Source organism: Scomber scombrus, chromosome 4 (assembly GCF_963691925.1).
Source record: "Scomber scombrus chromosome 4, fScoSco1.1, whole genome shotgun sequence".
In the NCBI taxonomy this organism is placed as follows: domain Eukaryota; kingdom Metazoa; phylum Chordata; class Actinopteri; order Scombriformes; family Scombridae; genus Scomber; species Scomber scombrus.
Window position 1 is genome coordinate 32,346,209 of NC_084973.1, and position 19,667 is coordinate 32,365,875.

At 41.9% G+C, this 19,667-nt stretch overlaps 1 protein-coding gene across 1 annotated transcript in view; it reads right to left on the reverse strand.

Annotated features, from left to right (window-relative positions):
• Nucleotides 1–19,103, reverse strand: part of sncaip (synuclein, alpha interacting protein) — a 29,418-nt gene extending 10,315 nt beyond the window's left edge. The window contains exons 1-4 of the mRNA XM_062416823.1: nucleotides 19,018–19,103; nucleotides 5,089–5,176; nucleotides 1,553–1,625; nucleotides 434–975 (exon numbers count right to left, since the gene is read on the reverse strand). Of these exons, the coding sequence (XP_062272807.1) occupies nucleotides 434–975; nucleotides 1,553–1,625; nucleotides 5,089–5,145 (672 nt within the window). The 5' untranslated portion in view covers nucleotides 5,146–5,176; nucleotides 19,018–19,103. The remainder of the gene's footprint in view (nucleotides 1–433; nucleotides 976–1,552; nucleotides 1,626–5,088; nucleotides 5,177–19,017) is intronic.
• Nucleotides 19,104–19,667: the final 564 nt, after the last annotated feature.

Consider the following 19,667-nt stretch of genomic DNA (forward strand, 5'->3'; position numbering starts at 1 on the left):
GAACCAATCAACCTGTCAATCACGACGTAGCCACGCCCTAATGCATACCCTGCTTTATCGTCACATATAAAATCAGGGAGGCCAAAATGTCCCAAATGAACATCATACTGCATTGAAGAAGGCTTTAAACTAGCGATTGAGACCATAAACACATTTTGAAAACGTTTACTGAGGTTAGAAATCAAGTGAGAAGTTGGTGAATTCTCCATTGACTTGTATAGAGACGGAAGTCCTTTTGACACCAAAACGGTCGCCCCCTGGTGGCCTTTTGATAGAATGCAGTTTTAAGTTACTTCCTCGTTGGCCTCATTTCAGAGGACTGGAACTCCCCGCCTGGTTTAGACCTGCTCTATGTGTGTAAAGAGCCTTGAGATGACTTTGTTGTGATTTGGCGCTATACAAATAAAGATTGATTGAATGATTGATTGTGTACCGGAGTCTGAGAGCTGCTGCTGCCCAGGCTCAGAGGCTCGTTGTGGGGTAACGCTGCGCTCTTCAGCCCCCCTCCTCCGCGGTTCCTCTCCAGGGTTCCTCCGCTCAGGTTGCTCCCCGACACCGAGCGCTTGTCGTGGGGGACGCGAGGCAGCGTGGACATCTGCTGACTGGACTTGATATAAGGCACGTCCAGGATTTCGTCCATGTCCAGATCATAGTGCTCCAGCTCCCCAAACAGAGCCTGGTGGTTGTTGCCCCCGACAACGCCCACGCCGCCCCCCACGCTGCTCTTCGCCTTCCCTCCCGGACCGTCGGAGGAGGAGGCGTGAGTCGGTTTGGGGTCGTCTTTACTGTCCTCCCCCGGCTCTCCCTGACTCTGGACTTTCCCATCGCAGTCTGAGTCGGTGGTCTCCGGTTGGTGTTTGAGAGGCGAGACTCTCTTCACCGGCCGGAACTTACTGTGCACCTCAGCGAGCCCCGTGGGTTTGATTCCCCCTCCGCTGTGAGAGGAAACACCGCGGCTCCAGTTGATGGCTGGAGCTGCAGGACGAGAAGATGAGTTCAGACTTTGTTGAAGTTTAAAACAGAGTATCTGACCTTTTTAAAACCTATTTAACCCTCCTGTTGTCCTCGAGTCAAGGACGGAAGGGAGGAAGAAAGAAGGGAGGAAGGAAGGATGGAAGGGAGGAAGGAAAGGAAGGAGGGAGGAAGAAGGAAGGAAAGGAGAGAGGTAGAAGGGAGGGAGGAAGGACAGGAGGGAGGAAGGAAAGGAGGAAGGAAAGGGAGGGAGGAAGGAAGGAATAAGGAAGGAAAGGAGAGAGGTAGAAGGAAGGAAGGAAGGAAGGAAGGAAGGAAGGGAGGGAGGAAGGAAGGAATAAGGAAGGAAAGGAGAGAGGTAGAAGGAAGGAAGGAAGGAAGGAAGGAAGGAAGGAAGGAAGGAAGGAAGGAGCAGTCAAAACAGACGGGGTCAATTTGACCCGGGAGGACAACACAAAGGTTAAGGAAATAATATCATTACTGACACATATAATAATGTAAAAGCAGGAGACTTTTTAAGGATCTGCAAGGATCTTGGTTTAAGATGTGTGAGAAATAGAGGAGGACATCATCTGGTTACCTGGTCTCTCCTCAGCCTGGCCATCGCTCCTCCTGGACAACTCTGGGATGCTCTTCAAAGACGTCACAGAATACTGCGAGACGAGAGACACAAAGAAAGAGACATCAGGACAAACTGCACCTGAGGTATTAACAGACCAATGTTGGTTTGTTAAAGCTGCAGTTGGTAAGTCTTATAAAAGTAACTTTTTGTCATATTTGCTAAGACTGTCACTATGTAAAGAGCATTACATGAATCTAGTAATCTGTAAAAAAAACCCAGATCATTTAGCCCCATCTACTGCTCCTACTGCAAATTGCCAGAATCCACCGCGACCGGACAAAAAGAACCAATCAGAGCCAGGATGGTGTCTGATGGAGCGTCTGACAGCTGTCAATCACTGCTCATGCACACAGCCCCTCCCCCTTCCTCCTCAGCTCAGGAGAGTGGCTTCAGGAGCGTAGAGAAAGTAATGGCGCAGCAACAACCATCAGCGAGGACAAAACTACCGATGCCTCCGTTACCAACAACAGCACGTCAGCCTCCTCTGGGGGAGGGACTTTGGAGGCAGGGCAGGAGTGCAGCGGAGAGGGAGGGGGAGGGATCTGAAAGTTATACTTCTTCAAATTTGATGCTAAGTCCTCTCTCTCCTCAAAGTTACCAACTGCAGCTTTAATGGTAAATGGACTGTACTGATATAGCGCCTTTCTAGTCTTTATGACCACTCAAAGCACTTTACACTACAACTCACTCACCTCATTCACACACATTCATACACTGATGAGCAGGGTGCCAACTTGCTCATCATACACATTCATACACCGTTGGCACAGCAACGGGAGCAATTTGGGGTTAAGCGTCTTGCCCAAGGACACGTCGACATGTGGACTGGAGGAGCCGGGAATCGAACCACCAATCTTCCAATTGGAGGACGACCGCTCTACCTCCTGAGCGACAGAATAAAGTTCTATATTACAGCTGTGACTCTCTTCAGTCTTTTCCTTCTCTGTGCACCTTGGATGTATGGAGTATAACAGAAAAGCTGCAGAATTTAACATCTAATAAAATGTTTGCAACTTCTCACATGGACATAAAACCAGATTAAAAAAGATTGCATTGCTAAAAGGTGAGTAGGGCAACACTTTTGACTGTTTATAAAGCATAAAGTGTTTAAATTATCACCTAAATCTGTGTTAGACCTTTTTTAAGCCAACTTCATTCCAACTTATTACCAAAAGTTTTACACATATTTTTTGGGAAATTATGGTCAACAGCCCTCATTTAAAGAAATTATACCTCATTTTTGAGTTGACGCCTGTTTGTGCAGAAGGGTTCAAACATGTTCAAAAGTTTAAAAGGTTATTTCCTCCACAGCTGATCACCTGCTTCTAAACTGTCTTTTAAGACACTTTTATTGAAGAGTCTAACTTCTGCAAGCAGAGTTAAGTTTCTCAGTCTGTTTGTGTTGGCTTGAAGCTGCGCTGGGTTTTTTTGGTCTTGGCAGTTCGGCTGCTTCGCGTTGGTCAGACGGGACGATGTGGTTTCTGTGTGTCCTTTTATCAAAGTCACAGCAACTGTGAGGGAGGACCCTGCTGATCTGAAGTCCTCGCTTAACCTTTGTGTCGCCCTCCCGGGTCAAATTGACCCTGTCTGTTTTGACTGTTCCTTCTTTCCTCCCTTCCTTCATTCCGTCTGTCCTTCCTTTCCTTCCTTCCTCCCTCCCTCCTCCCTTCCTTCCTTCCTCTTTCCCTTTCTACCTCCCTTCCTCCTACCTTCCTTCCTTCCGTCTTTCCTTTCCTCCCTACCTTTCTCCCTCCTTCCTTCTTTCCTCCCTCCCCCCTACCTTCCTTCCTTCCCTTTCCTCCCTTGCTTCCTCCCTCCTTTCCTTCCTCCCTTCCTTCCTTCCTCCCTCCTTTCCTCCCTTTCTTCCTCCCTCCTTTCCTTCCTTCCTCCCTTCCTTCCTTGACTCGAGGACACCAGGAGGGTTAAACAAAATCAGACTGACAATGAAGCTGCTCTGTGTCACGATGTCCTCTGAAAACTACAATAGTCACACTAATGGAAATATTTGGAGGTATTGATACTGTTAAATGTTTCACTGCAGTATATCAGCACATCTCTAATGCATCGTTTAAGGCGGTAGAAGGCAAATAGCGTCCCATGGGCAAAATCTGGCCCTCCAAGTTCTAAAGTGTGTTCATTGAGAGTCTGGATGGCTTTGGGAAAGAAACTGTTCAAGAGTCTGTTGGTGCTTGTTTTTAGTGACCTGTGCCGCCTCCCTGAAGGCAGAAGTTCAAAGTCGTGGTGACCAGGATGTGACGAGTCCTTTATAATGTTCTTTGCTCTGTGAGAAGTAGCGGATTCACTGGATGAACTGCTTACATTTCAATAAAAATGGGATAAATGGGAGCGTTCTAAAAAGTTTAACCCATAGGAGAATACGGTCATGGATGTATTATAAGAGCTGGACAAAAAATGGTGCCCATTAGTTTCTAACTTCAAGGTTTGCTTCCTTGTAATGCGTCCCTCTGAATATACTCAGTAGTGTTTCCTTCTCAGCCCACACACTGTACATTGTGATGAACTGATTTTTAAATCTCTTTTCTTGGCTTGAGGGAAGTTTAACAAATATAAAACCTCCATGGATCAATAATTCATAACATAAAGAGTCATAATTGAGCTTGTCTGCTGTTCGAGGCGTCCTGTCAACAGTTTTTAAAGACCTCTCTTTTACAATGGTGGTCTATGGGGAAATGCTGTTTGGACCATAGACTGTATATGGAAAATGGACGTAACATCCGTGACGTCACCCATTTGTTTGTGGACTGCTGCTCGGAGGCCAATAGTATCGGATCTGAGCAGCGCCATCTTGAACATTTCAGGTGCATGCTGGGAAAAATAAAAACATGGATTCTACTTATATGGGCATCAGGAGGAGCATGAGGCGCCCTCCTGAACCTGTGAACCAATCAACCTGTCAATCACCACGTAGCCACGCCCTAATGCATACCCTGCTTTATCGTCACATATAAAATCAGGGAGGCCAAAATGTCCCAAATGAACATCATACTGCATTGAAGAAGGCTTTAAACTAGCGATTGAGACCATAAACACATTTTGAAAACGTTTACTGAGGTTAGAAATCAAGTGAGAAGTTGGTGAATTCTCCATTGACTTGTATAGAGACGGAAGTCCTTTTGACACCAAAACGGTCGCCCCCTGGTGGCCTTTTGATAAATGCAGTTTTAAGTTACTTCCACGTTGGCCTCATTTCAGAGGACCAGACTCCCCGCCTGTTTGGACCACAAGGGGATTTTTCAGCTGCAATACCACTAGTGACCACTGGGAGAAATCGGCACCCTCTCCAATCCCATATAATACATTCATGAGTAAGATGCAGTAAGTTTTGTTGTAGTCACAAGCTACATAGCAGCAGTTTGGTGAAGCTGCAGTTCTTGTGGTGTATTAGGAGTTATTTAAAAAGCCAGATAAAAGTATCACTCTGGGTAGAGTATGTGCAGTTTGTCAGATGTTTAGCTCGTTCCCGTCGTACTTACCACTGAATCATCAGAGAAATCGATCTCATCCAGGTCCAGGTATTCAGGAGCCTCCATCTTCACACCACATCATCAGCCTCACCAGCAGCTGTAGATTAAAAAAAACCCCTCATTATTAGAGACAATCTGCAGCCAGGAGACCAAAACAATAAGCTAGAAAACAAAGCAATGAGGACAATGTTCATGTTAACTGGATAAATGTATAATTTGTGTAACTTTCTTCTCTGTTTTTAAGTCTTTCTGACATTGAGGAAAAAAACACACTGAACAAAAAGCCAGAATGTACTTTAGTTTGAGCTATTTTTAATGTAGCAGCATCGTTACATAACACCCACAAAATATGATGAAGAAAATGACTTTTGGGTATTAATATAACTGCGATATGATCAACAGGAACCGGCTGCAGGAAACTGAGCACAGTCCTGCTGAAAGCTCGAGTCTGACAGCTTTTTTTGTGTGTTTCTGTGACTTTATTCTTACTGCGATGACAAACTGCTGCTCAGTGAATAAAGAGGAAACTGTGGAAACAACAAATCCGATTTTTTCTATTCTGAGGAAGGATTGTCCCCCGCTCGCTCGCTCACCGACCCCGACCAACAAAGGCTGTCATTTTGAAGGGAGTAAAATCCCCTCTTCTGCTCGGTGAAACTGGAAGGGGGTTTAAAAGTGTTTAAAGCTCAACTTGTCAAGTGCACAAACTGCCTGAGCTGTTGTGATCAAAGGCAACAAACAGCAGGATAATCAGGACTTATCAGAGAGCAGCATGACTCGCAGCGCGCCCAAAGCTTTAATGACGCAGCCTGAAGCGACAGAAGAACAAGAACCGACTGAAAGCAATCTGTCAGAGGAATAAGTGGCACCACTGCGTCTCTGTGTGTGATAAACAGTGCTAGTAAAGGCTCCAACTTCTTAGTATATTCTCTGCTGAATTCTTTGCTTCATACATTTAATTATACTCCTTTCCTTCCTTCCTTCTTCCTTTCTTTCCTCCCTCCCTCCTTACTCCTTTCCTTCCTTCCTTCCATCCTCCCTCCTTCCTTCCTTCTTCCTCCCTCCCTTCCTTACTCCTTTCATTTCTTCCTTCCTTCTTTCTTCCTTTCCTTCCTCTCTCCCTCCTTTCCTTCCTTCCTTCTTTCTTTCCTCCCTCCCTCCTTACTCCTTTTGTTCCTTCCTCCTGTCTTTCCTCCCTCCTTACTCCTTTCCTTCCTTCCTTCCTTCCATCCTCCCTCCTTCCTTACTCCTTTCCTTCCTTTCTTCCTTTCCTTCTTCCTCCCTCCCTTCCTTACTCCTTTCTTTCCATCCTTCTTTCATTCCTTCCTTCTTTCCTCCCTCTATCCTTACTCCTTTCTTTCCTTCCTTCCTTCCTCCTTTTCTTCCTTCCTTACTCCTTTCTTTCCTTCTTTCTTTCATTCCTTCCTTCCTTCATCCCTCCATCCATACTCCTTTCTTTCCTTCCTTACTCCTTTCTTTCCTTCCTTCCTTAATCAGGACTTATCAGAGAGCAGCATGACTCGCAGTGCGCCCAAAGCTTTAATGACGCAGCCTGAAGCGACAGAAGAACAAGAACCGACTGAAAGCAATCTGTCAGAGGAATAAGTGACACCACTGAGCCTCTGTGTGTGATAACAGTGCTAGTAAAGGCTCCAACTTCTTAGTATATTCTCTGCTGAACTGCTTTTTGCTTCATACATTTAATTAAAAGTGTATCAATTGAAAATAGAATCATATTTAAGAAGAATAAATCTTCCTTCCTTCCTTCCTTCCTTTCCTTCCTTCCTCCTTTCTTTCCTCCCTCTCTCCTTACTCCCTTCTTTCCTTCCTTCCTTCCTTCCACCCTCCCTCCTTCCTTACTCCTGTCCTTCCTTCCTTCTTCCTCCCTCCCTCCTTACTCCTTTCCTTCCTTTTTTCCTTCCTTCCTCCTTTCTTTCCTCCCTCCCTCCTTACTCCTTTCCTTCCTTCCTTCCTTCCTCCTTTCTTTCCTCCCTCCCTCCTTACTCCTTTCCTTCCTTCCTTCCTTCCTTCCTTCCTCCTTTCTTTCATTCCTTCCTTCCTTCCTTCCTCCCTCCATCCTTACTCCTTTTTTTCCTTCCTTCCTTCTTTCCTTATTCCCTTCCTTCCTTCCTTCCTTCCTTCCTTACTCCTGTCTTTCCTTACTCCTTTCCTTCCTTCTTCCTCCCTGCTTTCCTTCCTTCTTTCTCCCTTCCGTCCTTCTTCCTCCCTTCTTTCCTTGACCAGAGGACAACAGGAGGGTTAAAGTGATACTTCATTAGATTCCCATTAACACATTTAGGTCTCTGTCTTGTATCCATGGTAACAGGCGTGTAGTGTAGACACACTTTAGAGCGTTTAGGTGGCATCTTGGCTGCTGAACTGCTAAGCGCGCTAACTCAGATTCACCAAGACTTCACCACCACAGATGGGATGTAGCTGCTGTGGCCGTGGACCAATCACATGATGCATTAAACCCAAGGACGCTTGCTGTTGATTGGCTGTGAGCAAGTCCATACAAATAATCATATTTTCTAGCTCTGGGTGCAAAAAGGATCAATTGTAAGTATCGTTTGACGGGAGACGTGTCGATACTACTGGGATGCACCAATATATCGGCCAAATATCGGTATTGCCGTTGTTGACTAACATCAGCCTTTCTGTAAATAAGATGCAATTTATCAATGTCAGTGGCCGATGTTCTGGTTATTTGCAGTCGGATGGTCAGAGCTAATGAAGTACAGACAATTCTTCTTAGGTAAGCAGTTGTTTATCAAAAAGAAGAAAAAAAACGAATTTCTTGCAAAAGTTATTAAAGATTGTTTATCAAGAATTTGTGCTCATTGAAAGATAGTGTCATGATGGGCTGATAACATAACATCATCAAAAACAACAACAACGACAACAAAAACAAAAACAGTATGAGTATAAATCGGTTATCGGCCAAATTCTTATTCAAACATCTGTATCGGTATCAGCTCAGAATTTCGCAATCCTAGGGTGCATCCCTAGTCGATATATTAAAAAGGCATCGAGTACCAACATTCCCTAGAAAAGACTAAATATTGGTTTTCTGAGTACACGTCTAAACAATTGAACTCATTAGCAGCAATTTGTGGTAAAAGCGTAGGACTTCAGATTTAAACATCTACTGTTCGGGGAAGTGTTGTAACTGCGGAAAATTTTTTCTCCAAGTATTTAGTTTGCTCTTGTTGACATATTGACTGTCAGCAGAAAAACTTTGAGCAGAGTCCAACCGATAAATCAGCTGATATTTCGGTAGCAGTGTTTAAATCATTTGACAAGTATGTTTTAATCAGTGTTTGTCCAGCAGAGAGCAGCGACAGTTTTATTGTCATTAATCCTGTTCAGCACATTTCTTTGTTATAACTTAGAAATGCAATGGAAACTGATCAAAAATGTTTATTTATGTTATGTAGTCATGGAGCCTACTTTCTCCATTTCCATGAAGTCATTTCCTCGGGTCAGTGTTGGTATGTTTGCTGAGAGGAAGGTGCACATTCCTCTCCTTCATCTGATCAACATTTATATGGGCCGTGAACTTGTGATGTTTGAGAGATGTTTGTTGGCTCGTGTTTATTCTTTCTGCTCGCACAGGTTTCCTGCCCGACCCCTTAAAGACAGAGGTGTCAAACATACAACCCGAGGGTCGGAACCAGCCTGCCAAGGGGTCCAATCGGAGCCCACTGGAGAAATTTGCAAAGTATGAAAATTGCAGAAAAGTAATTTGTCCAATTTTTCAATAAAACACGCTGCTGTTCTCGTATATTTTCGCTCTCCATTCACAGTCAAGGCTTCTAGATATCAAGCTTGAGATAACTGACTTCCAACATGATTCAGATGTGAAGGACATATTTGCCTCGCAGGACTTGGACATATTTTATCAGTATCTCTTACCAGGGTAACTCCGAAATTGACAGACCTGGCTACAAAATGTTTGTGCATGTTTTCGGAATACTTATCTAATGTGAACGAGCTTTTACTGTGATGAGCATTGTTACGACCCCTCCCTTTCTGCTCGCCATCATGCAGCTGATTACTTCCTGCAGGAGTTGGCAGTTAGGGAGGGTAGTTAGGGCAAGGTGCTGACACCTGGCTAGGCCTCTACCCAAGGTGATAAATGCCAGCCTGGTTTCTCTCTCTCTCTCTCTCTCTCTCTCTCTCTCTCTCTCTCTCTCTCTCTCTCTCTCTCTCTCTCTCTCTCTCTCTCTCTCTCTCTCTCTCTCTCTCTCTCTCTCTCTCTCTCTCTCTCTCTCTCTCTCTCTCTCTCTCTCTCTCTCTCTCTCTCTCTCTCTCTCTCTCTCTCTCTCTCTCTCTCTCTCAGGCTCCATGCCGCTACAGGTTCTGGGTTCGTTTTGGCGTTTTCCTTTTACACTAAACAGCAGCACACACGTCTCACTCATCCACACACTACATTCACCACTGATTTTTGTAGATGTGATTGTTTAAGTTATAATAAAACATTTTCAATCCTGACTTGTCTCTCCTCCTTGTCACATATGTTGAGCCAGTTTGTGACAGCATCAATAAAACAAAACTGTGCTCCAGTCTCACACACAAGCACGTGACAAACTTGAAACTGGTATCCGCTCAGGATTTGACACCTTATATTGATGCACTTGTGAAGACTAAGAGGTGCCAGGTTTCAGGAGCAACTTACACTGTGAGCAACTGACCTAGTCTGCCATCTCAGCACTCAATAACGTTCCCCAATAACCTCATATGGACCCAGCCCTCCTGAGTGTGCTATATATATATGTGTCGGTTGTTTAATGTCTGGTAGTGTTTGTGTAGTATGTGTGTATTACATGTTGCTCAATGTTTAGTGGTGTTGCACAGTGTGTGTGTGTATGTATATTGTTCAATGTTGGTGGGGTTTCTTCAACCCATCAGTTTGTAAACAGTTGACAGTTTGTGACAAAGAATTTCCCTATGGGGACAATAAATGGCTATCTTTAAACATGCTGCTTCAGGAAGGTTTTGCCACACTATGAAAAAACCTATTTACACCATTTGTATATTAAACATCAATCTGCAGCTTCTGTGCAAAATAATCTGTAAAATACTGAGACATAATATTTTTGAAATTACAGAACAGAGTCCAAATTATCCCATAAGGGGCCATAAATGTGGCTGCAGGTTTTCATTCCAACCAGCACACCAAGTTCGACTCATTTAATCAGCTGATCTCAGTATTCAGACAGTTAATTGGTCGAATTATGTGCTCTGGATTGGTTGGAACGAAAACCTTTATACAATAGTTTGGGCCTGCCTGTCTTAAAACATCTCAGGCTGTTCATCTGTTCTATAAATATACAGTTTATTATAGTAAAGGTATAATTATATCTTATTTTAAGGTTATTATGCAATGGTTTTACTGGTCTGGTCGGGTTGAGATCACATTGGGCTGCATGTGGCCCTTGAATTAAAATGAGTGTGATGCCCCTGCTTTAAGAAAAAGGAGTAAACTTCCCCTTTAAACTGTCCCACAATTATGGGTAATGTTTCCAAAGGAGTGAATCTTTAATCGATCCCATAATTATGCATTTTGAAGGGGTACATTTGATTAATATTCCTGTCAAAGTACAATTGAGAACCATTTAGTTCCAAATGAGGGGAGATTGATACCACCTGGGTCAAAGTGACCCTCTGTGATGGGCCACAGACAGCAGGTGACAGATATAAAAGATTTTGGACCAGTGAAGGTTTTTTCCCACACTAATTGTCTGCAGAGGTAAGTACAGGCATGTCCAAACTATTCCATTTTGTTCCAACCAGTCAAGAGCACACATGATTCAACTAAATAACTGTCTAAAGACTGAGATCAGTTGATTAACCCTCCTGTTGTCCTCGAGTCAAGGAAGGAAGGCAGGAAGGAGGGATGGAAGGAAGGATGGAAGGAGGGAAGGAAGGAAAGATGGAAGCAAGGAAGGAAGGAGGGAAGGAAGGATGGAAGAAAGGAAGGAAGGAAAGGAGGAAGGAAGGATGGAAGGGAGGAAGAAAAAAGGAAAGAAAAAAGAAGGACGAAGGTAGGGGGGAGGGAGGAAAGATGGAAGGATGGAAGGAAGGGAGAAAGGAAGAGGAAGGGAGGAAGGAAGGAAAGAAGGAGGGAGGAAGGTGGGGGGAGGAAAGTAAGAGAGAAAGAGGGAGGAGGGAAAGAAGGAAGGGAGGAAGGAAAGGAAGGAAGGAGGGAAGGAAGGAAGAAAGGAAGGAGGGAAAGAAGGAAGGAAGGAAGGAAAGAGAGAAGGAGGGAGGAAGGACAGACGGAAGGAAGGAAGGAAGGAAGGAAGGGAGGAAGGAAAGAAGGAACAGTCAAAACAGACAGGGTCAATTTGACCCGGGAGGACAACACAAATGTTAAATGACTCAAGCCTGGTCTGCTGCTGGTTGGTGGGAATGAAAACCTGCAGCCACATTATGAACCTTTATGGAATAGTTTTGGACACTTCTGCTGTAGTCGGTCTGAATAAATATTCATATTCTGAAAGATCATAGCCGGCATGCTGGTCCATCCTTCCCACTAACAACACCAACCTTCCTCAAGTACAACGCAGACTAAAGTATCTACAGTCCATCTAGTACATCAGCCATCAATCACTGTCTTATTGTGATCTGATTATCTACTGCAGTTAACGAGGACAATCATTTTACACATTTGATTGATTGGATGAATTATGTATTAACCAGGCGGGGAGTTCCGGTCCTCTGCAATGCTGCCAACGTGGAAGTAACTTAAAACTGCATTCTATCAAAAGGCCACCAGGGGGCGACCGTTTTGGTGTCAAAAGGACTTCCGTCTCTATACAAGTCAATGGAGAATTCACCAACTTCTCACTTGATTTTTTAACCTCAGTAAACGTTTTCAAAATGTGTTTATGGTCTCAATCGCTAGTTTAAAGCCTTCTTCAATGCAGTATGATGTTCATTTGGGACATTTTGGCCTCCCTGATTTTATATGTGACGATAAAGCAGGGTATGCATTAGGGCGTGGCTACGTCGTGATTGACAGGTTGATTGATTCACAGGTTCAGGGGGGCGCCTCATGCTCCTCCTGATGCCCATATAAGTAGATATAGACGCAAAGTTAGCGGTGTGACGATACACTTAGCTCACAAGACGAGATGAGATTTTAACACTATTTTGAAGAAAACTTCAATGACGAAATATATGACTGGAAAAATAGCCACTGATGCTGGACACTGTTACAGCTTTTCACCTCGACAAGAAATATTGTCACATCTTAATATTGCCTCTGGTACAAAGTGCACTGGTCTGATTCTAGTTGTTGACAATGGCCTGTTGGCTTCGTTGAAAATTGAGAGAGCAGAGCTGAATAGTTATTGCACATATCAGCATCAGCCCTGGTTCAAGTCCAGCAGGAACCTTTTTTTTCTTTTTTGTGGATATCAAACCCATCTCTCCGCCCTTGTTTCCTGTCTGCCACTCCATTATCTACTCTCCAACAATGGCAAAAATGCCCAAAAAATATCAATATCTTCAAAAATCCTGTATCAGTCTGTTTGTATTTCAATGACGTCCACAAAAGTACCAACTACTCACTTTGTGCCGCTTCATCTGAATAAAAGTCGAGGTAAAAAAAACAGATAAAATACCGAACTGCTGCTGACTACGATCTCTGTTTACAGTACTAATTTGTTTACTGTAATCACGTCCCTTCAGTAGCTCAATATTAAAACACATAACCGCACAATAACAAACAGTACAAGGCAAAAAATACACAGGACACAAAGAAAATACAAAGCTATACATACGAGAGGCTGAATCGTAGCGCTGCCATAGAAATTGAAATGAGTAACATGTCATCAACTCGCTGTCATCCATCTACACTGCTCTCATGTTTTCAAAAGTGTCACGAATCAAAAGCTCCTTATTATCTTCTTAAATTGTTTTAATTAAGCTGTAATTATTACCATACTGTGATCTTTTGATGATTGTAATTACTCGACGACCATGCGAATGAGTTTAACTACTCGAGTTTAAATAAAGCTTGAAATGAAAGCTTGAAATTAAATGTGTCATGCAATGTTGTTGATTTGCAGCTGTCACGCTAAGATTTTTTGGTCTTAAATTTCTTACTTTGTTGCTTCGAGCCAGAATTTTGATGCAGTTGCTGGAAGCTGTTGGTGCACCCGTCTACGGCTGCAAAACAGGGCTAACTTCGACTTTGTGTGGTGGTGTTTTAAACTTTAATGAAGAGTTGAGCTGTGTAGTCTAGTATGAAGGGTTCATAAGCAGCTGCTGGAGAGAAATGTTCACTTTCAGCCACTAGGAGGAGCTCTAAGCTTCTGTAATCCACCACCACAAGTAGAGTCTGACACGGAGTGAATTTTTACTGCTGCCCTCGTCTACTTTGACTCGGTAGTAAGCAGGAGGTGAGTTCCGGTCCTCTGCAATGAGGCCAACGCGGAAGTAACTTAAAACTGCATTCTATCAAAAGGCCACCAGGGGGCGACCGTTTTGGTGTCAAAAGGACTTCCGTCTCTATACAAGTCAATGGAGAATTCACCAACTTCTCACTTGATTTCTAACCTCAGTAAACGTTTTCAAAATGTGTTTATGGTCTCAATCGCTAGTTTAAAGCCTTCTTCAATGCAGTATGATGTTCATTCGGGACATTTTGGCCTCCCCGATTTTATATGTGACGATAAAGCAGGGTATGCATTAGGGCGTGGCTACGTCGTGATTGACAGGTTGATTGGTTCACAGGTTCAGGAGCGCGGACAGATAGACTGCAGGAAATAGCCGTGAACTTCACACCGTTTCACACCGACAGTTTTCTCGGGAGTTTTGTGGTTATAGTCGTAGCAGCTAACTTGGTTAGCATCACCAGGTTGCCGGTGTAGACTGTGGTAGATCCAGCCCTCGCAACCTCACGGATGTTACGTCCATTTCTTATATACAGTCTATGGTAGTAAGTTAGCCTGCTAGCTAGCTGACTGGAGGGAACATGATGCAGACGAAGACACACAAAAGTCCAGCGTGGTTTAAACGTTCCAGAAAGTAAAGTTGTTAATAATGTTGTCAGGTGTGAAATATGTGGAGCAGAGTTGAGCTATGGTGGCTTCACTTGGACAAAAAGCTGCTGTCTGCTGTGACGGTTACCTAGGGAGATGGACCGGACGCTAATCACCAAACTAGTACGTCAACATGTGGAACAGCTCCTCGAAAGTTTGACAAAATAGAAAAACAACATTACGTCTCTCAGTGCTAACATGATTGTAAAGGAAATGCTCAGCGTTGTTTATGACAGGTAGACTCTTATACTTTTAGTTGTCTGTAAGCCTGTAAGATTTTTTCTTTTAATGAATGTGTTTCTGTAAAGAAATGAAGGCTGATTATCATTTTTATTAATACAAGTTTGTGCCGTTTAACATGAGCTAATGCACATTCCTAATCCAGATAACGATACCTATCCCGATATACTACATCTAAATACAATGAATAAATAGTCGGTCCTCCCATCTCCGTGTTATGTTGCATTGATGGATTGTATATCAGTTGTTTGGATGCTCAAACAGATCTGTCACGATATCTTCTTTTATTGGACGATATATATATTGTCTCAGAAATGATCGCGATAAACAATATTATTATTGTCATTTGAAGATCATTTTATACCACTGATATAATGATAATATAATAGCATAATAATGCAGGGGGGCAGGGCGGTGGGTCCAATCCCAATATCGTTCATTACGATTATTTCTGAGACAATATATCGTCAAATATAAGTATTTATCGTGACAGGTCTACACTCAAGGCTGTTTTTGATTGTTTTTGGCAAAGTGAGGGACAGACTCAATAAGGTCAGCACACACATGGTAAAGCAATAATTAAGAGATCATCATCTGGGACACAGGTCTACTTTCTTTCCCCACAGTCTAAATTTAAACTTGGTGAAGCAGTTTTTATGCTTCACATATCTGGAACAAACTCCTAGAAGACGGCAGGTCTGCTCCAACTCTCAGCTGAAGACTTTTCTGTTTTTATTAAATCAAATCATTTCATTATATGAAACAAAATACTTGGTCTACAGTTGAGTGAGAACAAGGAAGGAGGGAAGGAAGATGGAAGGAAGGATGGAAGGAAGGAAGGAAGGATGGAAGGGAGGAAGAAAGAAGGAAAAGGAGGAAAGAAGGAAGGAAGATAGGAGGGAGGGAGGAAAGATGGAAGGATGGAAGGAAGGATGGAAGGAAGGATGGAAGGGAGGAAGAAAGAAGGAAAAGGAGGAAAGAAGGAAGGAAGATAGGAGGGAGGGAGGAAAGATGGAAGGATGGAAGGAAGGAAGGAAGGATGGAAGGGAGGAAGAAAGGAGGAAAGAAGGAAGGAAGATAGGAGGGAGGGAGGAAAGATGGAAGGAAGAAAGGAAAAGAGGAAGGAAGGAAGGAAGGACAGAGGAAAGAAGGAAGGGAGGAAGGTGGGGGGAGGAAAGAAAGAGAGAAAGAGGGAGGGAGGGAGGAAAGAAGGAAGGGAGGGAGGGAAGGAAGGAAGGAAGAAAGGAAGGAGGGAAACACAACTTGATATGTCTTGTTTTGTCCTGACTGTTCAGTTTACCGTCATAAAGGACTAAATAAACCAGAGAATTTGGACACGTTTTACAGAGGAAATGACTTCAAATGATTATTCAATTATCAAAATAGGAGATTAATTAACTGATTCATTGTTGAAGCTCTAGACACGTCTCACAGTGGGATAAAGTTTGGGGCTGAGATTGACTGTTTCTCTCATGACTCATCAAAATAACATCCAAAAAACAGTCAGAGCATGTTTCTATTTTTATGTCCACTCTCTGTACATTACCAAACATTTCTTTATGTTTCTTTATGTTTAGAATTAAACAACAAAAAAAAACGTCCATTTGTGGCCACAGGAAGTTCAAAGAGTTTCCATGTACGATCGGAGCTGTTTTCAGACCGTGTGGGAGAAACCGCCGAGCCGAACGGGTCAAAATAAAAACCTCTGATTGCAGCTTTGAGAAACAGTCCAGCCTAACAGCCTTGATAACAACAGTTTAGGACTGAAACCCGACATCAAAAATAAGACAAAAAAAAAAAAAAAATCTGTGTTTATGTGACGAGTCCAAATCCTTCCAGGCAGAAAGACACGAAAACAATCAGAGAGAGATGAGATGTTGTTCTGGAGCCGAGTCAAGAGAGCAGGATGGAGGACGACTGAGATGTTTCTACACTTTATTATAAGATAAATGATTCTATACGTTCCCCTCGGGGGTGAAACTGTTCCTCAAAAGATACTCTGGTTATTTAAAGTGTCGTTTTATACCTTTGTGGCTTAAAAAAAGTCAAATTCAATGTTTTATTATGAGTGATGTAGTATGCAGTATTACAGTAAAAGTACTGCAGTATTATAGTGATGTAGTATGCAGTATTACAGTAAAAGTACTGCAGTATTATAGTGATGTAGTATGCAGTATTACAGTAAAAGTACTGCAGTATTATGAGTGATGTAGTATGCAGTATTACAGTAAAAGTACTGCAGTATTATGAGTGATGTAGTATGCAGTATTACAGTAAAAGTACTGCAGTATTATGAGTGATGTAGTATGCAGTATTACAGTAAAGTAGTGGTTTGGTCCCTCTGACTGATATATTATTATTATGACATCATTAGATTATTAATAGTGAAGCATCAGTGTTAGAGCAGCATGTTGCTGTTGTAGCTGCTGGAGGTGGAGCTAGTTTACACTACTTTATATACAGTTAGCTAGTTTAGTCCAGTGGTTCCCAACCTAGGGGTGGGGCCCCTCCAAAGGGTCAGCAGATAAATGTGAGCCGACTACACACTGCTGTCTGGTGTCATCTTTAACAATGTGTTGTATTTATAAAGCTTGTTATATTATCCATTGTGTCAAATCTGCATCTGAAAAGTAACTAAAGCTGTTAAATAAATGTAGTGGAGTAGAAAGTAGCATCACATGGAAATACTACAGTAAAGTACAAGTACCTCAAACTGTACTGCGGTAAAGTACAAGTACCTCAAACTGTACTACAGTAAAGTACAAGTACCTCAAACTGTACTGCAGTAAAGTACAAGTACCTCAAACTGTACTACAGTAAAGTACAAGTACCTCAAACTGTACTACAGTAAAGTACAAGTACCTCAAACTGTACTGCAGTAAAGTACAGTACAAGTACCTCACACTATACTATGGTAAAGTACAAGTACTTCAAACTATACTATGGTAAAGTACAAGTACTTCAAACTATACTATGGTAAAGTACAAGTACCTCAAACTGTACTACAGTAAAGTACAAGTACCTCAAATGGTACTACAGTAAAGTACAAGTACCTCAAACTGTACTACAGTAAAGTACAAGTACCTCAAACTGCACTACAGTAAAGTACAAGTACCTCAAACTGTACTACAGTAAAGTACAAGTACCTCAAACTGTACTGCAGTAAAGTACAAGTACCTCAAACTGCACTACAGTAAAGTACAAGTACCTCAAACTGTACTGCAGTAAAGTACAAGTACCTCAAACTGCACTACAGTAAAGTACAAGTACCTCAAACTGTACTACAGTAAAGTACAAGTACCTCAAATGGTACTACAGTAAAGTACAAGTACCTCAAACTGCACTACAGTAAAGTACAAGTACCTCAAACTGTACTACAGTAAAGTACAAGTACCTCAAACTGTACTGCAGGAAAGTACAAGTACCTCAAACTGCACTACAGTAAAGTACAAGTACCTCAAACTGTACTGCAGGAAAGTACAAGTACCTCAAATGGTACTACAGTAAAGTACAAGTACCTCAAACTGTACTACAGTAAAGTACAAGTACCTCAAACTGTACTACAGTAAAGTAAAAGTACTTCAAATGGTACTACAGTAAAGTACAAGTACCTCAAACTGCACTACAGTAAAGTACAAGTACCTCAAACTGTACTGCAGTAAAGTACAAGTACCTCAAACTGCACTAGAGTAAAGTACAAGTACCTCAAACTGCACTACAGTAAAGTACAAGTACCTCAAACTGTACTACGGTAAAGTACAAGTACCTCAAACTGTACTACGGTAAAGTACAAGTACCTCAAACTGTACTACGGTAAAGTACAAGTACCTCAAACTGTACTACAGCAAAGTACAAGTACCTCAAACTGTATTACGGTAAAGTACAAGTACCTCAAACTGTACTACAGTAAAGTACAAGTACCTCAAACTGTACTACAGTAAAGTACAAGTACCTCAAACTGTACTACAGTAAAGTACAAGTACCTCAAACTGTACTACAGTAAAGTATAAGTACTTTATATATATACTTACTTTCCATCACTGATTATGAGATATTATCTTAAGCTAAAGGCCAAACTTAGTTATTTTGGTGAGAATGTCCCTTTAATAACTAAAATAAGGACCAGATGAATTTTATAAAGAATAACAAAGAAGAAAAACTATCAGCATGAAGAAGAAAGCAGAAAAACTACCAAGTTTAAAGTGATTTCTGCTTCATTTCACAGGTAAATTCACCTGAATAATCTCAACTATACACAAAGACTCATGAAACAAAACCAATAAAACCAATAAAACCAATAAAACCAATAAAGCTTCTCTTCCTCACACATTAAACACATTAAACCCTCTGACACTAAGTAGAGCTGTGGTGTCTTCTCCTCTTCTTCATCCCCTTCTCTTTAATCCTCTGATACCTGCTCATGTAGCAGCAGGAGGCTAATTCAGCTAAGCTATAGAGAAGCTAATCAGCACACACACACACACATAGAGAAATAGAGAGATGCTAATGTGGAAGCTAACAGACTAGCACAGCCATACACTGGAGGAGAGAAAAATGGGTCAAAACAGAAAGCTGAGGTAAAAACAAAGGCTGTGGGATAAAGAGCAGAGTGTCCAGGTTATAAGATATGATTGTGATACTGTACCTGATAGAAATGATGCAGCAGCAGAGAGAGATAAAGGAGCTGGATGGATGTTAGAGGAGAGAGGGAGAGAGCTAGCTGAGCTGATCCTTGGATCCAGCTGTTTTTTTCCTTCTGTCGCCTCGCTGTCTTGAAAAGCACAAAGACTTTGACATATGGGAAGCAGAGAGGAGAGGAAAGGGAGGAGGGCTCACTCGCGAGGCGTTTTCAGAGGACCGATGCTTGACTGCACGCGCGGACACACGAACGCACGCGCACAGACAGTATAATCCACTCTCATTGGTTAATTATAGTCAGATTTAGTGTAGGCAGACCTATTTTTTTTAAATTTCGCTTTCAATTGAATTTTATTTATTTATTAATTTTTTAATGTTTAATTTTTTAATTTTTTTAAAATGTATTTATTTTTATTTTAATTTTTTTTTTTATTTTAATTTTTTTATTTTTTTATTTTTTTAATTTTTTTTATTTTTTTATTTTAATTTTTTATTTATTCTGCCATTTATTTTCTATTTTGGACTTTTTGTTCTTTTACTCCTAACATCTCTGGTTTTACCCATTTTATTCTACAGTGACTTTTATTCTATTCTCACCTGTAGTATATATATTTAAATATTTTTATTAATCTTTTATTAGCTCTTAATTTCATATTT